Raw genomic sequence first — 27,991 nt, forward strand, 5'->3', positions numbered from 1 at the left:
GACATTTAAAACATTATATCAACCTTGTTAAACAATGACATAAACAAAAGTTCTTACATTTATTTTACTAAAATTCGAAGTCCAAAAATTTTATTTACAAAATTATTCATTTTTTTTTCTTCAAAAATTACTTTCTAACTTTGTTCTTAAAATATAAATTTCATGTTTATTGTCACATGATACATTATTAATATAGTCTTTTAATTTCAATAAACTTCTAAAAATGTACAAATTGTTATAAATAATTTCGAAAGCATAATTAATAATTGGTAGTTAATATTCACTTGTTTATCAATAAAATATTTTATGACAGAAAGATAATATTTTTGACAGCAAATTGAGTACTAAGTTTTAAATACTACAACATCAATTATCAAAAAGAGTGAATATTTTTTCAATTATAATCCAATAAATCATTAATATGTATAATAAATGGTTTATATTATGTACAAATTCTTAGGTATATAATTATAATATATTATCATTTTTGTAGTATAATAGTTTTGACCTATATAGTAGATGTAAACTTTATAAATATACATAAAACTCAATTAAATAAAATATAATATTAACTAAACAAAGACAAATACATAAAAAAAGGAACTTTTATTAACATATATGACGATTTAAGATTAAAAATATTTATTTATTCATACATTTTCTTCGAAAGATTTTAATGGTTTGATATCAAACAGATTTAGCACCGATAGTGTTAAAAAAGCATATTATTCTTATACAAACAAAAAAATTGGGTGTTGTAACTTTAACGAGTGTTTAATAATTGTAGTTTATAACTAACCAAGTCAGTTGTTTAAAACTAAAATACTAAATTTCTATAAAATAATATGAGTAATGTCACCTAATTCTAAATAATACAAAAATAAATATATAGGTATTTAGTGAACCAAGTAAAATTATTTTAAAAGTTAACTTTAAATGTTCAACAATATATTTTTTTTTTTTTTTTTTGTTATCACAGTTTCAAAAAGAATTTAAACATATCAATTGTTCATAATTATGTTCATGAATCCAGTAATTATAGACATATTTTATGTCTATATTGCAGTAAAAGAGAGATACACAATTAAATAAAATAAAAAATATACAATTAGGTAAGTATTAAAATAATAGTTGAGTTAGACTAAGTTTCTAAATTGAGTCCAGTACGCCTCCAGATAGTTTGCTTGCATACATATTGACCATCTGAAATTAAAAATTAAAATAATGTAAGCAGATGATGATAACATAATATAACTTTCAAATTAAATATAATAATAGAATATATATATATATAATACATATAGAATAACAGATCCTAAAATCAATAACATACATTTTTCACCAACAATAAACATCTATTAACCTGAAATTAAATTTTATAGGTAATATTAAATTAAAATTATATCAAATTTTTACAATAAAAACAATTCTATTTAAAATGTAACTAATTAATAACTTAAGTTTGAACATTTTCAGAAAAATTAAAAATAATAAATTAATTTTTTAAATTTGAAAAACAATTTCATTGAGATTAAAGGCCACTTTCTACACAATAACAATTTTATGTTACTATTATAATTTTTTAACTAAAATAAAATTGAGCATATTTGATTATGTTAGTTTGATTTCAGAAAACCACTAATTCTTAATTTACCTTATAAATAAAAGCATATTGATCTCTTGTCTGTACAGCACCAGCCCGACATCTTCGAATTTCATATACAGTTTTTGGTATGTCAACATTTCGAGATACTTCAAAATCACGGATAGCTATATCACAAGCAATTATGGTCCCAGTCCTTCCAGTACCTGGACTACAATGTACAACGTGAGGGCCCATGTTACCCTTCATATATAATCGAGTTTCCATCAGGAAAGTTATAATGGCACTACAATCGGATGGTACACCCTGAGCTGGCCATCCACCATACCATAAGTGTGTTATATCTCTCCATAGGTTGGACTCCAAGTTCTAAAAATTAATAAGATATAGTATACACAATATAAATACATAATAATGAGTATGAACAGGAACATATTTACAAGGGGAGGTTCTAGAGATCCAGTCCCCTATAGACATAAAATCATGGCAATAAGAATAGTGGAGAGATGAAGCTCCCTAGTACTCTTATTTCTAAATGGTGTCTACACTGTCCCCAAACAAACACTACTGATATACTACTGAGTAATAATATAAAATAATTAATTAAAAATTTTAAGTTTTCACTTACTTTAAGTTGTAAACTAGAAACAATAAATTTTTCTTTAACTTCTCGTTTCTTTAAAGTGACTTGGAAATCGCCAAATAAACGATGACAATCTAAAACTTCAGATGGTGGCAAATAATCTGCACACTTTTCCTAAAAAATTTATCATCATTGACTAATAATATGATTATAATTTTATTTATTTAATTTAAAGAATATTTTATTAAATATTAAAGATATTTTAAATAGTAAAAAACACTTAAAAGAAAAGTTATTACATTGTTTACAAAATAATTATGAGAGTAACATTAATAACTTAATATTATGTTTGTATAACAATTTAATAATTAAATAGACATTAATTTTGAAGTATAAAATCAATTCCATTAGTTTATTTAATTAATATTATTGATATTTGGAAGGTATGGACATTTTCTGTAATAAAATAATATCTATTTTTATATATATATTATGAAAATAAAATGCTAAAATAATTAAGTAATAATTTAATTAATTAACAATGCAATTATAAGAAAAGTTATTAATTAAACATATACAAATATAGATTCAATCCAATATTTAATAATTTAGACCAAAAAATAATTCTCAAAAATAAAACATATTTAAAACATTGTTATTATTTTATACAGTCAATAACATTTTTTAGAATTCATCTAATAGAACGGTAGCACAGTGTGGTCGCAGCACAGTATGGACATGGCATAGTTGGGACAAGTACAGATGATATCTGACAGTGATTAAAATCACTATCATAAAAAACTCTTCTATGCAAATTTGTAGATAGGGTTTAATTTAAAGAAATTAGTAGATTATTTCAAAAGCAACAATAATTCTTATTCCCTTAATTTTATCCCGATTAGTTATTTGATTTATAATTATAATATATAATAATAAAAATAATAATTAAATTTAGTATGAAATTGATATTCAATAATTTAATATTGTAATTTTGTACGAAAAAACTATTTAGTAGTTGTATATTTTTTTACTTTTAACGCATAAAAAAATTTAAAGGGCTTGATGCAATACTTTTCAATAAAAAAATGTTTGTTACTAATAACAGTTTTATACACTGGACTACAAAGAACTTTCAACAGAAACAAAAATATACTTTTCTAAGTAAACTTTTCGTGTTGATTCCAAATGTGCAATTAGACTTTTTCTATCACTTCTAATCTATTTTTTTAATCCTTTGAAGCTGATTTTTGTGAAAGTTTAAAGTAAAAAAGTAAAAAAAAATTAATTTACTACCATAACTTTTAGCTCAATTTGCAAGTTTGAAATTGACATCATTAAATAAAAAATTTTATAAGAATTAAAAAAATTGTATCCTTAAGATTAATATGCACTTCGCAAATTTTATAATTACTATTTACAGTATATTTATCATAAAGCTCATTATTTTTTTGCATATTTATCATAATAGAACACTTAAATAGAAATCATAGTAATCATTTCTAAGTAACTATTGGTATTAAAAAAGATTCTACAATTAAAATTTACAGAACTGAATTAATTTTAATGATTTACTTTAACTAAAAAAAAGTTTTCATTTTGAGCCCCCCTATGGTCAAGTAAAGGGTCAGATTTATAAAAAAAAATATACCAAATAATAGGTAAAGACATCATGCATCTATACAAAAAAAATTACATTGATATGATAATTTTTGATAAAGTTATAGCAGTTAATAAAGTTATAAGTTTTAAACACTGGACTTTGACAATTTTTGAGGGTATTATGTTTAACTAGATACGAATTGTAAATATATGATGTATCGTTGAAAAAAGTAGGTCAAGTTAGAGCAAAGAAAATAAATGATAGTCACAAAAAAATACCTTCTCAGCTTTGTATCGAAGCTAAAACCTAAAATATAATAAAATAATTTTAATATGAATAAGAAATTTCTTCTCACGAGGGACGGCTACAGTGATGGAATCCTTGATCTTTATTGAAGTTATTATTTCTAAATGAGATAAAAATCAAAGGAGTTTCAAATTTACTTAAAAAGAATTAAGAAAAAAATGCAAAAAATTCCTTTTCATACGCAGGTTGAAAACTTGTACCCCAAGTGCGTAAGACACAAGTGTTACTGACTCAGCAACTATACGTCGCTTTCTGTCGACTGAAAAAATGGAAATTTAAGCTAGTTCGAATTTCAAAGTTATTTTTCTCGACTTAAAAAAAGCAAAATAATTTAAATAAGTTTAACTTTCTATGCTATATTAATTTGATTGTGGGCTGGTAAAGGGTTAAATGTTAAACCTAAGGTATCTATAAAAAAAAAAAATTATATTGATTCAGTCATTTTTTAAAAAGTTATGACAGTTTTCAGTAAAAAAGGAGTTGAACAAACATCGAAAATTAGCAATTTTTAAATTTGTAATTTTTTGGGGGATATCCCCCGTTTACAGGGAACGAGGGAATTTTTTTTCAATTTTTAAGGATAATGTCTTCGACTAGGTACGATTTTTTGACGTATTGTTCATCAAAATCGATTCAGCGAGAGCTGAGATGGGGCGTTCACAGACACAAAAAAAAAAATTTTAAAAACTAACACATCATAGTAAAATTATTAACACCTTCTTCTCAGCTTCACATCAAAACTAAAATTTAAATATAAAAAATGAAACGAAAATACTCTCGATCTAATCTTATTATTTATTCAAAATATATAACTAAAAAGAAATAATAAAGTATAACAATACCTTCAACAAATAGTTACCATGGTAGCTACCAGTTAATAGTAACAAAAGATTAATTATTTAAAAATAATATCCTCATTTTATCTTTAAATGAGTAACGATAAGCAGCTGCTAATGGACTACACTTAATCATGTAAAAATAAGAATTCTGAATACCCTTTCAAAACATTAAATGTATTTAAATAATTACTATTGTATAATATATAAAAAAACATTCATTTTTTTTTTTAATATAAGAAAAATATTATGTTAAAACTAAGTTTTACACAAGATATTATGTTAGGCTATTTAATGAATCGCATTATAGTAAAATTATTAGATTGATAAAACAAGATAAACTAATCATAATTAATAAGATAACCATAAAATTAATTTTTTAAATAATTTACTTTATATTTAAGGTATAAAGCTTACCACTCCTTTTTCAGTCAAACTAGTTAACATTACTATGACTCTTGAATTCTGCTCCCAAATCATTTGCCAGAAGTCTGGTATAGTAGACTGCATTGGAGCTTGACAAGCTACATAAAATTTATCAGCTCCCTTGTGGCCCTTAAAACATTAAATTAAAAATAAAATATATAATATAAAATCAATTAATACTTATATTATAATTTTACTTTCACAAAATTAGCATTGATATAGTCTGAATTGGGTCCAGCACCGGCTTTTGGAGTAAGAGATACTCTGGTCTCAGGCAAGGGAATAACATTGGCGTAACGATTTTTAGTTTCACAGCCAGATGGAAGCTCATCTGGTTTAACAGTAATCACTGGAATGTTGGAGAACTCCTCATCAATGGCTGGTCTATCTCCCGCAAAACTGGCAAGATTCGCAAAATTCAGCTGATGATGTACCGCGGTCTTCATATAAGAACAAACGTATTAATAACGATTTTACTAAGACAAATTAAAATAAGCGCGTACATCTTTTATAAAAATAGTAAAAATACTCCAACGCCTACTTCCATGTCTGCTCGCCCTACTAAATCGACTACCCCGCCTAACTGGAACAGTTCGGCAATACTTTGGACGAAAGCAACACAAAAAACACATTATTTGTTAAAACGGCCACAATTTTTGAAGAACAAAATGAACGAAATTGTTTATAGAAGAATGGTTAGTGTGAAATAAAACAAAACTGATAAAAATTATTTAATTTCTACTTAATGGAGTGATTACGCCTAACGATTAGCATTTGTCGAAGTACAGCGAGAGGACTGGAAAGTATAATTCATACTAAACAACGCTGTCAAATGTACACGTTACATATACTACACGATGTTTACGATAGTGTTAATTATTTAGTGATGCGTTCTCAACAAGTAATTAGTCATTTTATCAATAGGCGACCTTTATTTGAAATACGCCGAGACACATTCGTGCCAAGTAAAAACTATATGGGTACAGTCAATAAAATTGAAATAGTGGGGAGATCCTAATTTTTGTTTGCACACCAGCAAGCAATATAAGTGATGTTCTAATTGAATTTTAGTATTGTCCGTGCACGTACTAGACGTAAATCAGTCACTAAAATATGGATCATGATGAACAACAATTTTTCATACATATATCGATTTATGGATCGTCCGATAATACTATTATAATCGTCGTTTTAACATAAAAAATCAAATAACGTTAAGAATTATTACAAAAAATCAACATTCAAATAAATCCGTTTAAAAATAATTCGAAGTTAATGAATCGATACATGCTCGTGTTTAGAACTAAACTTAAGCAAATACCAAAGCTATAAAACAAAAAGTAATCATTTTATACATACTGGATCATCAAATGCTGGATTGCCATATGATCGTTTAGACGCTCTGAGTGCTCCTTTTCTTCTCACACTGTTATATACAGAAATATTATCCATACTGTAATCGTCTAATGATACAGGGGTACATCTTTGTCCATAATTGAATCTTTTTTGTTGCTTTCGAATAAATAACTAAATATCATAAAATACAATAATATTGTTTTAACATACTTTAGTAAGGCCAGCTTTTACGGTTTATAAAAAATTAACTCACTAAAACTACAACAAGTAAAATACAAACAGCTACCACGCAGGATAAATATACAGCAGTCTTCGTACTAGGAGTTCGTTCTTCGTTGTTTTCTGCCATTCTTTTTAAGTATTCAACACCAATTACCTAAAATATATCTCGCATTTTTAAAATGATTTATTTAAATTCAATTTTATTGTTTTATTTTATTCAATTTATTTAAACTTACGTCCAACTTGTAATCCAGTCTATGTCTGTCTAATAAATTAACAAATTCTTCATTCGTAAGAGTACTATAGTCACCATCAAAATTTGTTAAATAAAATTCAATCCCGACGGGATAGTTTTCAGCATCAGGTTCCTCACAAATCTGTTCGTCAAGATTTATAAACTTAATTTGATCGATAGAACTAACACTGAAAAAACAAAAAAATATTAAAATAAATTATTTACAAGAAAATAAACAATATTTCAAAATTTACACTCACTTTTGAGATCCACTTTCGAAAAGTTTAACAATGGCACTTTTAAAATCATCGCGATTTTCACATACATCGGATATTGTCGAGTTTACCATAATTTTCAAGTATGAATGATTATTTAGAACTATAGGCTTTGATGTTGTGATAGTAGTGATAGTTGACTTATTATTACTATTATTATTATTAGGTAAAAGGCTACTTTCAGTGGAAGTGCTCGTTTCAAAAGTGGTAGTTGAAGTTGTTGTAGTACTAGTAGCACCTTCAATAGTAGATGTAGAAATAAGATTTGAAGTATTTGTAGTACTAGTAGCATCTCCAATTGTAGATGTAGAAATAAGATTTGATGTAGTTGTAGTACTAGTAGCATCTCCAATTGTAGATGTAGAAATAGGATTTGAAGAAGTAGTTGTAGATTTAGATACAATAGTAAAAAGAGGAGAATTAATAGTAGAAGTAGTTGTTGTAGATTTATATACTAAGGTAGTACTACTACTTCTAGTCGAAGGCATTGTTGTTACGGGTGGAATGGATGTAGTAATAAAAGACGTAGTAATTACATGAGTGGTAGGAATAACAGTTAATTTTTGAATAGTTAAAAGATTTTGAGAAGTAGTAGTCAATGTCATAGGAGTTGATGCCATGTAAGTACTATTTGGCGTAGTAATTGAACTAATAAAAGTAGGGACATCGTTTTCCGAATTATCTATTTCCTGTATATTGGAAGGTAAAGAACTTTGCTTAGGATTTTCAGTATATTTCTGTAAATCCTCTCCAGAATCATCGTGCCTTTCAGTAGAGTTTAAGTCGATATCGGGCAGTGAAAATGTATCAGCATTAAATGACCAAGGAGGAGTATCTTGAGATGAAGTCTGATACAATACATTAGATTGAGATGATACTTCTAAAATAAAATAAAACTGTCTTTACTTTCTTATGATATCAAATAAAAAATACCATTTATATATAATTAGTTGTTCAACAACTTTTATTTAAATAAATTTAATGTAATAAAACAATAAAAATATCTACCTAACTAAATATTAAAAAATATTTCAAACAAACTTGATTAACTTTAAATTAAAAATTACCTGAAGCCGTCTTATTAGGTACAGTTGACACATTTTCAACATTGCTTTCTGTAGAAGATAATGGATGTTCTGATGTATAATCCACCATTTCATACGAATCTTGTAACCCTTCCGTTATTTTTTCATCCAACTTGTTTTTTACGTTTTCAATATATTTCTCCGTTGTACTTGAATGATTAAACATTTCAAGGTCCAGATCATCAGTATATAAAACATCTTTTATTGAACTGCTAGGTTGTTTTTCGGTTGTACTCAATATGTTTTTTACGACATTATAATGTTCTTCCAGAGATTCAAATAGATTATTTGAAGTATTATTGTTTATTGATGTAGTTGTTAGTATTTCCGATAGTATTTCATGTTCAGTACTATTCATTAAATTTATATTTTTATTGTCAGTAGTGGATAACGTAGTAATGTTTTCAATAGTATCATAGTTTTCGGTCAGTTTATTTTCTAATTTTAAAGTTTCTGAGGATGTTTTTTCTGGAGTTTCAGAGGTATTATTATTTTCTAATATAGATTTATATGAAGTTACAAGATGCAAGCTAGATTCTTGCGACTCTGAAGGTATTGTAGATGTTGATGGACGTAAAGTTTCAATAATAGTTGTAGTATTTTCTATTTCAGGCTTCTGAGATCCATAAATCTCGTACTTATTTTTATCAGTTTCGCTACCCAACATATTAATAACAGTTTCATTTATCTCAACAATTCTCTCTTTAAATTTTTCTATAGGCTTTGGCCTTTCGGTTGATGTTAGCATAACAATTTTTTGACTATTTGGATTCGATTCTGTGCTTATTTCTGTAAGTGGAATGTTTTTAAAAACGTCATTAAATTCAGTAGAATTCGATTCACTTGGTGTCATAGCTGTAGTTGAATTATTTTCATTAACTTTTTGGAGCCTTGTAGACCACGTAATAAATGGCTTAATTTTAGCAACTTGTTCTTCGACATTTGTTATATCCGTGTTTTTTTTAATATTTTTTTTTATATTATTAGGCGCCTTTAGGGACGCTAAAGCCCAAGCCGTGACAGTAGGTGGTATAGGTTGCTGTGATGCCGTCAATTCTTTTTGCACATTAAAATTGATAGTGTTGAAACTGTTGTTTTGATTATAACTTAGTGGTTCGAGTAATTTTTTATTTGCAGAAGTAGTATCAGACTCGTTCAAATCCAATTCGGGTAATTTAGTTTTAATGGTAGAAGAAGCAATTTTTTGTTTCAAATTTAAATTTAGTCTAAGGTTAGGTTTTCTAGATGTTTCTGTTGTAGATCCAAAATTTAAATGATGCGTAGCTATTAGAGGAGGCTTTTTAAATTTAGGTCTATCTTCTAGAGTAGTTATAACAGTAGTTACATCAAGTGGATCATCATTCAATAAAGTAGAATCTACTTCATCTTTCGAATTTTGTTCTACAATTTTTAACCTTGTAGGTTTCCTAAAACGCGCTGCTGTAACAATTTCTGGAATTTCTGTTCCTGGGTCACCTTGGAACCTGGTTCTTCCTCTATTCGTTGTGACCCCTTTAAGTCCATCTAAACGTTGCTTAAGTTTTCGTTCAGAACTATTGACTAATGGTCTCATAGACAATCCTTCAAAAGATGTTGTAAAATCTTTTTCTTCTTCAACATCATCATCAGGCACATCAGTTTTAATTGAACTAGACGATGGCGGCAATGGTTTATATCTTCTAATTAATGTGTTTAAATTAGTTTTAACAGTTATAGGACTTGTTTCATCTATTTTTGTAGATGTAAATTCTTTTGGTTTTTCATTATCTTTTAATTTCTTATTTTCTTCATTTTTTTCGGTAGTAGTAAGTCTACTACTTATTTCGTCTTCAATTTGATCTTCGCGAGTGAGTGAAATTATTTTTTGAGATGTTGAGCTGGCCAAATTTTGAAATTTTGAATATTCTGGTAGAAAAGATTCCTTGTTTGTAGCATTGATGTGAGTACGATCTTGGCACAACACTAGTGATATGCACAACAAAAGGCAAACTAAAAATTAAAATTTCAATTAAAATAAGGTAAAATATGAGATATTAAATAATATATTTTACCTTGCCACACAAGAGAAATCTTCATCTATATGATGGTGCTTTATAAATTTCTAACAGACATTCTGTGATGACATCAGTCATCATTTTTTTAGATCAATAAAAAATTGACTATGAAATGTATCATCTGAAAAAAATTAATAAAATATTTTTTAGAATATAATTTATGAAAAGTTCATTATAAACGCTGTAAAAATTAAAACTCTATTAGATGTTTAAAAAATACTATTTTCTAGTAACTATAATTAAAACTACATAATTAAATAATAACTATCATTCAATTATACAAAAATGGTTTTGTAAAAAATTAACTTAAATTAATAAACATATACAAGCATGATAAATTAGGAACTACCAATAATTATGAATATCATTTGAGATATTGACCGAAAAACAATAACATAAATAATTACGACAAATAAGAAAAATATTTGCGACATAATCATTTTAAAACAAACCTACAATAAAATCAGCTATTGATAAAATTAATTATTTTAACAAGTATAAAATATAAAGTAAATTAAATATAAAAATAACCAGACTGGTTCAAACGAGGAACAGATTCAATGTCAATTTGCTGACCCTGGTTTATGTATACTGAAATACATTCATATAAAACTTATGGTATCCACTATTATCACGATATAATTATCGAACATGTTTAAAAAATTTGTCTATAATAAAAAATAAACAACTCGCTCTGGTAATTTTAACAAAAACCAAAATGTCAAATAATAATTTTTTTCATTTGATGTATATTTAATATATGTCATATATCATAATACTAAAATTACCATACAATATTTTTTTAAATTATATTTATAAAAAAAAAAATGATAATAGACATTAAATAATAAGACACCAATGTAATAGTATACGCTATCTATTTAAATGATAATTTATTTAAACTGCTTAAACCGTTTTTCATTCAATAAGCGTTAGGTATACCAAAAAATTCACACGGACATTAAGTCGGACAACACAAATAGACAACAATAGTAATTATCGTAAATTCTCATAATATATTAAGTTTAGTAATTATTATATCATATAACATGACATACGCGTGCTACGTTTAACTAAATTAAACGTAAAACTAAATTAACAACCATTTTCCGGTAAATAAATATTAACTAACTATTTATTTACTATTAAGTAATTATTTATTTCTTAGTTTTTAAAAATCAAGTATAGTAATTAAAAAATTTTTTTTATTAATTTATAATGCTTGTTTTTTTAAAAAAAATTGTACATTTTGCATGCGCTTATAATTAAAAAAATAATATTTAAACATTTCATAGGGTCAAAAATGAAGTTACCGTTATTAATAGAATGTTAAAGAAATACTTGTTCTATATCTACTTAATTATATTAATAATAAAGTATAATAACGGCATGCTACTCAATAACCAAACCGAAAAAAATATTCAAAGGTAAAATGGGTATTAGGTTAGTTTTATGTTAGTTCTTTTTATTTTTCTCTTGGGATCACAATAATAAATAGGTGCATAGAAATAAATAAAAATAACGTTAAGACACTAATCGCTACCACTAAAATATTGATACATAAATATTTCTTATTATTTAAACAAAATAGATTATTTCATCATATAATTTATGCATAACTTTAGTGTGTGTAATACATATTTTTTAAATGTCTTAATACTTATTTTAAGAGTATAACTTTTTATTTTTAGTGCATATAAATGCACATTTATAAAACTTCATAAAAAAAAATATTTATTATTAAAACAAAATTTAAATTATTTTTATAATTAATGATAAACGAAATTATTAAAAGTTATTGAATACAATAGACAAACAGTTAAAAATGAATTAAATATATTTATACAAAATACTATCAACTCAAAAAACTTAAATGTGATTATTATTATTTTTTTTTTATTATTGATTTATGCTTTGTTATTCATAGTTACACTTAGAAATGTATCAGAAATCAATAGCGCATCAAGTGTGAAGTAAATATGCATGTTTTCATAAGTATTATTTTTAAGTATCATAAGTTGTAATGTTTAATAATTTATTTAATAAAAACAATATTATATTACAAATAAATATAAATATATTAATTTTTAAAGTCATAAAAAAATACTTCTGGGTTTTTGTAACGCGGTAGTTAGAATAAAATATTAATCAACATTATTAAAAATAAATAAAATCAATATTTAGAATTTTTTTAATTAAATACTTACATCATTTTTATTTTTAATTGTCACTTATACAATATTTTATTCACTTATTTTAGATACTTATTTTTATTGTTATATTTTTATAGATTCTCTTTTGTGTATAAAACAACTACCAGTTAACTTAGTTGTTAGTCCTGTTCTCGATTGTCATGTTACTAGACTGGAACGGTTGTCTCTAGTAACAAAACTACGATTATACCATTAAATTTAGTTTAAAAAAACTATAAATGCTTTGAAGGCATACGTAATTTTTATTATTTACACTCCAATACTGTAATGACTCAGCTATTTTTTATTTAAATATTGAAAAATAACGTAAGCTAATTGAATAATATTCATAAGTCTAACATTTATAAACCACGATGTGTCCTACATATGAAATCTAATAGAATTCGTACAGAATAATTATGGCGAAATCTAAACATAAAAAATCATTCAATCTTTAGGTATGTTGCAAAGAACAAAAATAAGATAATTACTTTGAAAAAAATTAGATATCAACTCACAATACACACTTATAAATGAAAAAGCTGGCACTTGAAATGTTATTTTAAATAATTCTAAAATATATTTTGTAAAATATATCATGTATACAATGATTTATATAAATACATAGGAGAAAATCAGAAATACTTCTGAAAAAACAAACAAAAAGAAAAAAATTATAACTTTTTGTTTATAAATAACGTTTCTTATTTTAACGGATTTTTTAATTCTTATAATTCATACAGCTAATTTAAGTTGCAACATCGAAATATAAATAATTAATTTTTATAACAATTAGTTTTCCCAGTTAACATTGTCACCTTGAATAATATTAGTAATTCCCAAAACGACACGGTTATTGCACGTGATTAATAAAAATATGACCCCTAAAAAAAAAATTTACAAACCACATAATTTCTTCGTGAGGGAAGTAGCATATTTCAAAATCAAAAAAATTTTAAATATTTTGTTACGAACTAATCAAATGTCTGTAAGTATAATTTCTATTTCTATGTGATACTTACACTGTAAGTATAAGCATCAAATATAGCTGTACGTGTAATTATAAAATTTTGTAGTCACATTCAATACACGTCACAGTAAATAATATTGTTCATGGCCATAGAACGATGTTATTAAGAAACTAATTACAACGTTAACGATGTAGTTTTGCGTAGGTTTAGTTAGTAGCACCACGCATGGGTTCATTTCCAAATTATAGCGTTTCTTACTGTGAAATACAGTTGGATATTTCCTTACTTGAACAATACACAGTATAAAACCATGATGAATTTTAAAATAAAACCTATGGGCCTTGTAGCTGTTTGTTTAGTGACAATTCACTTTCGTCTTTATTTTGATGAGAAAAAACATGTCATCTGTTTCCTGAACTAGTTAACGAAATATTATGACTACACAAAAAAGTGCAATGTTCAATTCCATAATATTCCTAAATAACTTTATGTAGTTGTACACGTGAGAACGACCTTGTCTAAAATAAACGCCACCAATGATCGCATTCTCTACCAAGTCCCGACAATACTACATTTCGATTGCAGCATCATGATACAGTGGACGAATATTGCAGTGCCGCCATGGTGGGAAATAACGCCAAGGGCAACGGGTTATTTCTTTTCAAACTCGCAACACTCCGTTGTTTTTGTATATATAACGGGTTTCTGTACAGTAATAGGATTAATTGGACAACAATTGGCTAAGGGTTTCTAACGCGTTTTCGTCCTTATACGACTAGAGGATAGATAATACCTCCGAGTAGTATTGTCTATTTACAGTTTTTTTATTTCTATAGAATAACTAAAATAATTTGTTTTATACCAATATTGACGTGCAATACGAACACCAGTGGTGTAGCCAGAAATTCATAATGGCGGGCAAAGTCCAAAAAACCAACGAGAATTCATATTTTGGAACATTTTTTTGCTCGTCACATTTTAAACATGAATATTGTTGTCGATATTGGGACCATATCTCCTGTGCTCCCCTGCTACGCCACTGGTATAAATATATTTTTTATTCAAAATAATCCACAGTAGTACAGAGTAATATGCAAGGTAAACAATTCAACCGAGAATCAGATATAGTTAACAATAGTAATTGTCGTATATTAAAAAACAGAAGAATTTCCTTCCTCCACCACAACGCATCCGACTCGTCAATAGTTATGGTATTTGATTTTACATTGATGACAACGGTAGATACGTCAATTAAAACCGCACGTGATTTTCGCTTACAGCACTGGTTATTTTCTAGTGCATATTTTAACAATTGAAAAATTCTTTAATATAGAGTGACTCGCCGTAATACTATTTTAAATATCTCCTAAAATTATTTAAATATTTAGATGCAGTATTTGTATGTGGATGCAGTTCCTCTATTATTATTTTTATTTTTCTTGAACAACAATAATAATTAATAGAACTTATTAATATGTTGTTATCGAGGTAATAATATTAGGGGTTTATCCCTTCTAAAACAAAAATTAGTTTTTAGAGTGACTAAAACAAAATTTATAAATGCATATAATTCTATGCCTTACTCATTACATATATAGAAGTTAAAAATATACTTTAAGTTAATTTATACACTTAAAAAGCAATAGCATAATCTCGTGAAGATAGTATTAATGACATACTTATAAATATGTATATTTATATATTCATAAAAGTTAACTTAATAATTATATCAGTCTATCTTCAAAATGCGATAGCAGTTATAATAAAAAATAGTATTGCATTAATGTCAACCACGCCATATCAGAAAAAGATAGAACGACGTTATTCATTAAAAACACTATTTAAATATACTGACAACTTACAATAAATAAATATAGTCTATTAGTTAAAAAGTTTAGAGAAAAATATATCTGAATTATTTCAGAAGACAATCAAAATTACGGTAGGACACCTGAATACTTTTGAATACGAGAAATACATTGACACAGATTGCGAAAATAAACCAATCGAACGTATTTCTCAAATTGTCCACTCTGGTGACTGACTGTCTAAAGAACAACTTTGTAAACGATATTATAGAATATAATAGGGAACTCTCTTTATTAATGCTCTTATAACTGACCCACTTTCATCTTCTAGAAACTCTGTAGAATACTCTAGACGATGTCGTGCCGTTCCATCCGTTTGTGGCGGAATGCCATGCTGTTGTTGTAATATAATATATTTTTTAAATCATCTCAAAACAATCGTGTAAGACATACAGATATTTTTTTTTCCCATTACATTGTTATGAATTTGTATGGAGAGCTTAGATTATCTTCGGTATTCATCGAATGACATCCGCTATGGAATTTGTTTGGTTCCCCGATTCTCACCAATTTTACCGAAAAATAATTTAAATAATCATTAATTTTATAAATAACGTATTGTATCATAGCTACAACTACGATACTGTACGCAATACATTACACATTTTTGAACTTCCATAAAAAACGAGAACAATATGACTTGAATAAAATTCGTACAGTTTCACCAAAAATGTAAATTAAAATCTTTGCAAACTTAATCAACCATACATTTTATAGAACCAATAGGGTAAAAAAAAACATTTTGTGTTTTGTAATTATTTCTGTATGTATGTTTATTAAAAAACACTGTAAAATGCCCCAAAGAACTTTGGATTTTTATAATTTATCAATTGAGCATTTTAAAAGTACTATATATTAAACTAAGTATTAAAAATATAAGGCTATTTACTAATTATTTCACCAATAATATTGGAATATTAACATTAAATCTTAGAAGCATTGACACGAGTAATAAAATAAAAAATATACCGTACCAATTTACACAAAAAATATTTTTAAATTATGTACTATTAAAATTTTAACTGCTTTGAATATAATGTGTCGAGCTACCGAAACAAATTATATACAATACTACAAAGAGGTGAAAAATATTGCCCAAGAATTATGTCAAGGAATTATTATGCTGATATAAAAGCATTTAAAAGCATTAGGTTAATATGTGAGTGATACTCGTGAAAATATTAAAATGTTACAAGCATGTCTGAAAGTTATGGCCCAGCCAAGATCGATTACGTCTATTCCATTGTTTATATTTTATATTTCAGCATAGTTACGTAAAACTGATTGATATAATTTAAAAATGAATTATAATGTAAATTATAATAAGTAGTAAAAATAGAAGTAAATTTACTGCAATTCTTTAAAAATGATTCGTGAAGTACTTTATAAACGATTATTATATTTTATTATGTATATCATATGTTTATAAGTAAGGTTAAAAATTAATAAATGAATAATAAAATTGTTAGGAAATTTGTTATTAAAATAAATTTTAAATAATAGTGTAATAATATTTTACACAAACTCCGAGTAATAAATACATGTTTACTAGATATTTTGAATAGACTTCCTAATGTAAGATTATGATTAGAATCTTATTAAATTCATTTTTCCACGTTATTTCTTTGTGTCATCTACACTATAAAAAATGCTAAGTGTGAATGCAGTGACTCTAAATATAGGTTCTATAGTAAAAATGTAACGAAATAGTCAGCCAGACAAAGAACTCTGAAGAATAAATAACTTGGTACACAAAACGAAACAAGTTTGGTCGTTTCGTGAACTATCAAAAAGGGTGAAACTGAGTATAGGCGTATTAATCATACAATATACTACAGGTTGTGGTAAGGCGAGAAATGAATAAAAAAAAACTACCTATCATATTACTAACCTAGTGTACCTATTCGAATGACGGAGTTAAATGTCTTAAACAAAGGGGCGTTGAATGTAAACGTAAAACTATGTAGCGCGTAACTTAACAGGTCTTTACGACCACTCAACAATGACCTATTATACAAAAAAAAACAAAATAAAATAATAAGTCGATTCACGTTTGCTTATGATAAGACTGTTTTATCTATAGATTTCCACTTTGTACATTTGATCGCAATTGTAATAATTTTTAATCAACGATGATTTAACATTAACCACATAATACTCGAAAACTAATTCCCCACTATTCACATTACCACTAAATGAACTTGAAAATTATATATAATATTAAGGTTTTATAAATTACAAAACATAAATAAAAATTAGTCAACGACCAACACTAATTTTTAATCGATTACTATATATCTTATAAAAAATTTGGTACAGTAAATATAAAATGTTTATTTTTTCATAACTTTCAATACATAGAATTATAGCTCGACAAGTATATATTATTTTTAAAGAGCAGCTAGTAAAAACAGTACAACAGATTTTGAGGGTATATGAGAATTGATCCCAAGACGGTGGTATACAAGGATCAAAAAATAAATATTAAACACTAACTTTTCTTGTACAGTATTATTAAGATATTACTATAATATGTTTTGATATAAAATAAATCTTGCACAGTAAACAAATTTTTAAAAAAAAATCAGAGTAAATTTCTAATTTGATTATTATAAAATCGATATTATATAATAATCTTAACAATATTTTTTTTGTACTAGTGGGAAATCCAACAGATGATTCATTAAACCATTCGGTAAGAAAAATGTACGTTATCAAATGTTTACTTAGTTTAAAGAATAACATTCTATTAATTGTTTATTTACTTATAAGATAATAATACAACAACAAAAAAAAAATAGGACAAATAATTACAATAAAAACCGATGGTAATAACCTTATTAATTAGTTAATTAATGAATTAACTATATTAATGTCTAGCAATCATTTCAACCTCTTTATTTCTTTGGTTTAAATCTAAATTAAAAATATTCCTATATTTCAGTGTTTTTTATTATACATGTAATATTCAAGGATAAAAAATTACACTCCTATAATATTAAGCGTTAATAATATTACATAAATTAGACATCACGTCAGTGAAACCCAACAAACATAATTTTTAATATTATAAAAATTACTCAAGAACGAATTATTTCTACACGAGTCAATTTTTTACCCGTAACAAATCATTTAAAACAGCTAATTTTCCAATTTACCTATACATATATTTAGTAGGTAGCATAATTATGAACACTCGAACATGTCAACTGAATATTGTAAATGTTTGTACAGAAAACTTGCCCTTTGACAACCATTAAGGTCACTTGTTTAGTTACAGTTTAAAAATTATAGAAACAAATTGATAGGTTTTACTTACTGAATATGAAAATAAAATTTTTGCAATACGTTTAATAGAATAATACAAAAATACTGCCAAACAATGAATAAAATTTCTCTCGGTAACCAAAGAAAATCGGAAAATATTTTCATTATGTTCATATGTTTGCGCATACATAATAACCCAGTAAGAAAATGCAATAGGTATATTAATAATTCCTCCTCAATTTATCTATACATCAAAGTGAAAGTAAAACAATACAAAAAGAATGCTCGTGGTCATGTAAATCGTTACGTGCTGAACACAATAATATACATTTGCCATTTATTTAGTAAAAGTATTTATGTATAATAAACACAAATAATTGAGATTTATCACGCACAAAACATTGTAACAAGTGGTAAATTTTAGTGAAGAAACGAAAAATGTAGATTTTTTTGAAACATTTAATAATATAAAATTATAATTTCTATTCCTATTTTCCATACACCAATGATTTAAAATTTATATTAATACTTTCAATAATGTGCAACGTGAAATATTTAACAACGTTAAATATTCGGCGAATAATTTTATTTATAATGAATAATATTCATTACAAATAAAAATACATAATTATTCTTAATTTTTACTTATAAAATGCCAGTATTTCCCCCAAAAATTACTTCATCAAACATTCGTAAATATATTTTTCAAATAAAATTTATACCTTATAAGTCTTAATTGATGATATCGTAGATGACTTGAGTACTGATCAAATTTCGTAAATTTATTTCGATTTACCAACACCATTTGTTAACCCTATTAATATCATCAAATAGATTCAAAACGAGATCTTTCCACTGTGTAACTAAGAATATTGTAAATTAAAATAACATACATACATATTTTCATATAAATTTAAGCAGAATCATGATTAATTTCAAAATGAAAAAATAAATACTTCCTTATAAAATAATAAGAAATCTTTATAACATAGCTACACCATACCTCTTAAAATTCTAACTAACAGTGGTCAGAAAATAAAATCATGCATAATAGTCATATAATTTAAATAGTTGTTCCAAAGTAATATTGAAATAACGTGTCTCCATTAAAATAAATGAAAAAAAATTGTAGAAATCTATTAGTAAATAACTCGCAATTAAAAAAAAAATTAACGTTTTATTGGCCAAAACATTTACAATAAATTAAATTGCTTAATAGTTTATCTATTATTAACTATTATACACAGCACGCATTATTTAATCCTCCATGACTAACAAATGATGATCACATTTAGGTTTTGTTATGCAAAACACTATCTGGATACATAAATGTAATCAGTCTTACACATCATAAAGGATTTTCATAATTATACGCCTGGAAATTTAATATAATAAGTATTATAAGCATGACGAGCAAATGCTTTTATCTCTACCGAGAAATAATATTTCAGCATTTGTAATAACTAAAAAGATTCGTAGTTGTTATGTCGATTTTCATTTTGGATGTATGATTTTGCATGNTCTCTACCGAGAAATAATATTTCAGCATTTGTAATAACTAAAAAGATTCGTAGTTGTTATGTCGATTTTCATTTTGGATGTATAATTTTGCATGACCACCACATTGCCAACCGACTTTTTATTTTATTATTGTTATTAATATTATTAAGTAGTAGAAGTGTATTAACATATACTTCAATTTCTTTTGAAAAATATTTAGTACGCCTTAATTTCTAATAGTAAAGTTATAATTGAATTTAACGACCTTGTAATACAATTTACTTGTTGTTGACTTCTAAAGACTAGGCATTGAAATCTAAATAAACTTTACCTACGTTTAAATGAATCAAGAAGCCCATGGAATCACTATAATAGAAACATGTTGTTTTTCGTACTTTAAACTTTTTATAAAAAAATATCTTGTAATCCTGATTACAACGAGTGGTAATAGTAGGCTTCAATCTATTCTATACATCTACTTAACATTACCGTCAACTACTTAAAATAGGACTTGTTATATGTTTTATCACGATAAACAAAAATAAAATAGTTGAAATACAAATTATTTATAGCACAGTTTATGTGAAAGAATCATTGTTTCATATAACAATGGCAAAATTATTGTCGATGGTCGATTATTTCAATAGTTTATTTAGTCTTAAAATCTTAAATTTCTAAAAAAATAAGGTTAAAAATAACAAAAGAATTAAAAGGAATACGTAATGTGTTAAAAATTTTCACTGACAACTTACGTGACAGTCACATGGAGACATTGTACAGTAAGTGGACATATTTTGAACGAACTCCGAAACTAATTATTAATTAATGTAAATACTTTCGTTTACCCATAAAAAAAATAAAAGTCGATGAAAAAACATGTTATAGATTTTCGTATAATTTTACATTAATAAAAACAAATGAAGTACACATGCTTTTTAAATATTTTTACGTTATATCAGAAAAAAATATTTTCTAATTTATACATTAATTTTTTTTATTGTGTATTTTTAAATAATTAAAAACATGAATTATTATTCATGTTTCTTTATTATATGATCTGTTTCTGTGTATACAAACCAATACACTGTGTACACCATCTGGTTTACATCACAAAAGTGATTTTTAAATAGATTTTTGATAATTATACTTATGGGAAATAACTTATGTTTTAACTAATACGTCATAAAAAACATAATAATAATAGAAATCACCATTAAAAAACTAATGCTATAATAAAAATATTTTACATTGTACTATTCGTCAATGATGCAACTTGGATTTTGGTGCCCTGGAACATAATCAAATGTGGGCCTCTAAAATTTATATTCCAGCGTAGCAAGGTGATTTTTTTTTTTCTTAATATATATATTATTTATAAATTGTTTTAGAATCTCTGAAACTTATTATGATTATATTAAAAACAGCTTTCATATCAAATATATATTAAACAAAAATTTCATAATTCTTATAGAAAAAATAAACTAAAATAAAAAAAATGTCAATTAGTCATTTATTAAATTATAAAAATGAATACTTAGATAAATGCATCTTATTATTATTATATATATATATATATATATATTAAAATAAAGAGATAAAGTTGATTTTTCAATATTTTAAATTACCAATATCTAAATAACTCTTTCAGTATTAATTTCAGAAACAGTCCTTTATTTTCTATGTACTGCATATAGAATTATTGCAATATTTAATAAACATCAAGAGCAATAGAATTTCTAAGATAATGTTACAAAAATTACAAATAATATTATAAATATAAAGTGGTCTTTGAAGTCGGAATATTGCAATTATTATCTCTGCGGTTGTTACCGACAGTGTTATTTGTTCTTCATTACTAAACGATAATTACAAAATATATTAGTTGGCATTTTTATTCTTTAATTTTAGCGAACATATTGATATTAAACATATGTTTCATTTAATAGTTAGAATTTATAGTATATTTAATAACCATAGAATGATAATAACAAAACGTCATTATAAAAGATGTATTTATTAGAATAATATCCATTTGGGTCTTAACGGTAGTACACGTATCAAAAATGTACAAAAATCATTACACTTGGAAGATATAATTTTGCGGTAAACGACAAATTTTTCTAGACTCGTTTTCGGGTTTTAAAGCCAATTAGTTCAGTTAAACTATAATTATTTTATTCGTGCTCAAATCATTTTACCGTTAGCTAAATCATCACGTTTGTTTCGATTTTCTAATATTATATACTTAAATAATAACTAGTTTAACACTGATAAATAAACTAACATCATCATAATTCACTGGCTACGACATAATTCTTTAAACATGTTTGCAATTAAACATAGAAACTTATAAAATTGTATATATTTTACCTACAAATGAAAGACAATCATTCAGTTTAACTATTTATAGCACAAAATTATCAATTAAACGACATGGACATTGGCAAAGTAATTACTACAACACCGTGTAAATAATATCTATATGATTTTTACTTCATGTACATTTTTTTAGAGTCAATAAAACCTTTACTAGAAAACTTCATTCATTCATTTTCGTCGATATATCCCATTGAATTTCTTTACATTAGCAATCCAGAATAATAATTTTTACTCCGACAGAGAACATGGTTGTTCTCTGGACAATAATTACTTTCTGAAACAACCTTTTTGTTTAATTTTGTGACGATTTAATTAAAAACTAGATATCCTTTGCGGTTCTTTTAACAGTTGTGCTTTTATCAAATACACGATGTAAAACATCAGATCGAACAAATATTATAAAACGATCATCTTGTTCAGGATAAAAAAACGTCACCAATTGTATAATACATAAAAAATCTAAAAGAGACTAGATCTTATTTATAAAACATAAATATACGCATTTCCCTTAAATTGTTTATCACCTTGACCGAATAATTTACAAGCACTCAGATTTGATTTAACGGTTTCAAAACAATAAAGTACCTTCACGGTCTATCTCGACTTGAAGCCTTCATTACTTCTCTTGGAAAATTGGTTTCGCGTTATTATTTTATAATAATACGATGATAATTAATAATTTACATTAGTCACAAAAAAATTAATTAAGAAAATATTTCCAGATATTAGGAAATTTCAGCTGATCAATCAAATGAATTAATTAAGAATAATTTATACAATAGTGAATTATGTAAACATTATTATTTTTTTTTTTTTTTTGTAAATAGATGTAGATTAAACTTCAAATTTTCTTATTATTATTAAAATTCAATAAAAAAAACATATAAGTAAATTATGTTATAACAAAAATATTCAATTTTAAAATCAAGTCTCAAATAATATATAGCTTCAAGAAAATTAATGTTTTTTGTCAGATATTTTAATTGAAAATCAAGTTATATTGTGAAATTTTAACTGAAAATTAATTTAAGATATAAAAGTATAAAATCTAAAACATATATTATATGTCAAATATTTTAAATAATTTTTAAGAGTTACGAAGAAACTATATAGTTTTAAGTCATTACTTCGTAATAAGTTATTCAACAAACTATTTTCGCCAATACAGCAACTAATAACTTTAATAGTGTTCTTAATATAATTTAAACTAACACTAGTAGTACATACACATAATAATATTAGGTAAATAATGATGATATAACTTGCCAGTGATTGAATAAAAACCACTAATATAATACCGAAACATCATGTTAGGTATGTTGTACGAAATTTATTAGTAGTGCACATTTAATCGGAACAAAATTTTTAACAGGACATGTGAATTAATGGGATGGGTAGGGTTATACACACATAAGTACTGACTCAGTGAACGTTCACGAGACTATTTTATCGAAGCCAACGATTGCTTATAATTGTAAGGACACGTCCAATTATTGCTATATCTTGTGTATCGGATTCACATACGTTTTATCTGTATAATCGTGACATTACCACATAATTGGTATCATCATACCAATTACAAATAAACGACTTCCACATTTTATCATAGTTTTTATTGTATTGTTTTTATTATAATGTGTCATTAATTTACATCCATCGTATGTATACTAATACATAATAATATTCAAAGAAAAATATAATTTAGCTTGAACACTAAAAAAATTTTTTAGAGCTACTAGGAAAACGTAATTTCTATGAGTTTGAACAGTGAAATACATATCCAATAAATGCTTACGTGTAATCAGTAAAAAATTAATTTAGTACATTTTTTAACAACGAGTTATTAATAACTATAGGTTCCCAATAAACGTGTTTTAAAATTGATAACTGTTGCGAAACTGAGATTGTAACAAAATTAACTATTTATGTAACAACAATAATTATCAGCGTTGTTGTAAAAATTAATACTATTGTAAAATTAAGAAAACAGCTATACAAAAATCGAAAATATAAATTGAATATACCTATCTATCTATAATAAAGAAACAAAACGTATTACACGCATTTAAAGTATTATACCATAAAATAGATTTTGAAACAATAATAAAAGGAACTAAAATTTACATTCATTTAACACAAATCTACTAAAACGGTAACAATACATAACAATACAAACTATGCAAATTTAATGAACACGTAAGTATTTCTTTCATTTTACTTCTTTCTTTTTTTGGAAACTGCAGTTTCACAACATTGAGATCAACATATACGGTAGGCATTACGTTACCGCATGTCACATAATTAACCAATGATGCCACTATGACAAATTTGCTACATGATAAAATCAACACGATGAAAACGACAATGACGTCCATCATTTATAACTAAGCATGAGTGCAACTAAACCAAAATGCTGGAGATGCTTACATTATATTATGATTGCAAGCCCACGAGGGCTCTGTTCCCTATCCAAAGTAATATTTCTTTTACTAGTAACCACAATATTAAAATCATTTTTCAGTTTGCTATATTTTTTATTATAAAAATCACCACAAAGACGTTTCAAATTTTATATAAAAATCTTGTATTATTTATGTTTATTGAGATTAAAAAATCTTTTATAAAATGAGGAAAAATTAATTTTACATAAATTTAGTGATTTAGAACTGAATTTTCTTTAATTTGTCTGAATGTTTCTGGGTGACTTAAAGGAAATTCCCCTGGAAAACTAAATTATTTACAAGATCTCAAGATATAGAAACCTATATATACAAGCACCGTTTGGTGATTGATAATTTACAAGGTGTTTACCTTGTAAATTTTCAAAAAAAAACTAGTAACAATTCATTTATATTGTGATCTAAATTGAAGTTTTATCTTCTACAGACAATTGAGTTATAACGTTCTTAACGCTACACAGAATGACAATTGGTTTAATCAATAATTCACAAGCTGGGTTAAAAGAAATACGCTAGAATAACCAGAAGAAATGCTAAATCCAAGGTTAACAGAATATAGACAACATTAAAAAAAAGAAACAATACCCTTCTTTTTGTCCGTCTAAAAAATAAAGCAACTATTGTAGTAGCAGTAGACAAATAGCTCAATAATATGATATTGCAATGTTCTTTATCGATAGAACTACTAACTACAAAAGTAAAAATCCCATTTGATTATTCACAAGATAATAAATTAGAATAGTAATTTTGCTAAAATTAATTTATGGACAAATATTTCCATGACATCAACTCAATATTTCTTACAAAGAAATCATCTAATTTAATTATTACGTTTTCTTTTTTTGGATATTATTATACACAAAATAATATAATAGTGAAGTATAACAAAAAACATATGGACGTTACGTTATTTCTGGACATATATGGCTACATAACAGTCGTTTGATATTTTTAGAACCTACTTTATTTATAGGCTAATGATTTGATATGGTCTTTATAAAAGTATTTAAGAAAAAAATTGTATTCGTCTATAGCAAAACTGTTAGAATAAAATTTTATTTTAAGCATAGTCATTGTGAGCTTTTCTATTTTTTTATTTTTATACATACACCTATTCAAAATAAATATCATTGTTCTTTTGTGGTTTGCTGGCAATATTTGAATGAACCCATTACATTAATATTATAATCGTTATACATTAAATGCGGGTCTTCCTAAATTGTAACTATTTAGCCCATAATAGCGTTGAGGATTCTTTTGTGCGACGATTTCCATGCTTGACTCGTAAAACCCGTACACCTACTAAAAGTTCATCAATGTTTCAACAGATTACAAAAAGGCTCGTATGTTCCAATTAAACAATAGCAACGAAATAACTCAAAAACAAAATAATAATATTAGTTTAAAACCAAATTAAAACTAAATTACCCAGCTAATGTTTTTTGAAAGAAGAATTACGAGGAGTTTTCACACTTCTACTCTGAATCATCTATTTATTTAAAATAAATTTTTGAGATTTGAAAATACAGCGTTCAAGTCACTCTATTTAAGTTGCCATAACGCGCTGTAATCCTGTGCAGCGAATCATGCATTAATACTTTAATAAAAGTATTACTATTATACAATATTAAATATTTATATTAGTTTATGAAACATCTATTTCTTACAACAGTTGTTGCCGTTTTATACGAACACTACGTCACGATTATTCCGAAACAACTTTTAAATGGCTTCGTCTACATTATTAATAAACCCGACGACGGTCGACCTCTACACGTTCAATAATATTTTAGACTTTCAAAATAAACCAATAATTAATATAAAATGAAATTCAAATAACTAGACTATTGCCGCTAGGGTTATACTTTATAAAATAACTTCTTAATTAATGAAAAAAACATCTGACCATCAAAACTGGGTTTTGTATTGTTCAATATTCAAAAGTCTGAAAAGGTATGGACAAGAAACGAATATAGACATGCAAAGTTTGCACTAATAGTCAAACGTTTATGAAATTCCACAAATTTCAACTGTTCTTGCTGTTATTATTACTGTATGTTGAGGAAGCTATGAGCCTTGTTTTTGAGTATTTTGAATAAGCACAACATAATACACGTTTAAGATGATTCATGGTCAGACACCAGGCATAGAAAGTGTAAATATAAAAGCAATATCAATGCCGAATATTAAACAATAATATATGTACTATATGCGCGCTATCATGACTAAGTGTCCGAACTATCACCCACTCTAAAACCCGAAATTCTTCCTACATAATACAAATCTCTGGGATATTTCTACGACTCAAGTCGTACAGATGAAAATGAATAACAACTTCCGGCTTTGTCGAGAAATAACAGGAAGTGTGGAAATTGTTTTTATAACCGAGTGATTGAATTTTGTTATCCTAGTATTTGTAATAAATTAGGACTCACCCATGGCGCCAGATCTCGGGCCAATGATGGTCACGTGCGCCTCATGATAATGTCCAAAACCAAAATGCAGTGAGACCTCGAAGACTAAAAATTATTCGTTAAACAGTAACAATAGAACTACATAACATATAACATTCGGCTTGGAAACAGAAACACTGTATATAAATAATAATAAAAACAATTATGACAATAACAAATTTTATTGACCGCACCAACAAGTTGGACGCGCGCGCTCGACAACAACACCGTACGGGTTTTCTTTGCTACTGAGGTGATACAATCGAAATGTGAACACAAGTCAACCCACCGCTCCTGTTGGTACGAAGCGGTCCTCGAGTT

The 27,991-nt window shown here is 26.0% G+C and overlaps 1 protein-coding gene across 1 annotated transcript; it reads right to left on the reverse strand.

Annotated features, from left to right (window-relative positions):
* Positions 1-1,024: 1,024 nt before the first annotated feature.
* LOC126893895 (serine-rich adhesin for platelets-like) lies at positions 1,025-27,979 on the reverse strand. Its single transcript, XM_050664439.1, has 12 exons — positions 27,653-27,979; positions 10,579-10,702; positions 8,510-10,516; positions 7,428-8,322; positions 7,169-7,355; positions 6,964-7,086; positions 6,714-6,881; positions 5,552-5,794; positions 5,346-5,483; positions 2,232-2,360; positions 1,655-1,972; positions 1,025-1,203 (listed from the first exon to the last, which is right to left on the reverse strand). Exons 2-12 carry the CDS (start codon positions 10,601-10,603, stop codon positions 1,150-1,152), a joined length of 4,287 nt encoding a protein of 1,428 aa, XP_050520396.1. The 5' UTR covers positions 10,604-10,702; positions 27,653-27,979; the 3' UTR covers positions 1,025-1,149.
* Positions 27,980-27,991: the final 12 nt, after the last annotated feature.

Source organism: Daktulosphaira vitifoliae, unplaced genomic scaffold (genome assembly GCF_025091365.1).
Source record: "Daktulosphaira vitifoliae isolate Bord-2020 unplaced genomic scaffold, ASM2509136v1 Scaffold_1, whole genome shotgun sequence".
NCBI classification, from domain to species: domain Eukaryota; kingdom Metazoa; phylum Arthropoda; class Insecta; order Hemiptera; family Phylloxeridae; genus Daktulosphaira; species Daktulosphaira vitifoliae.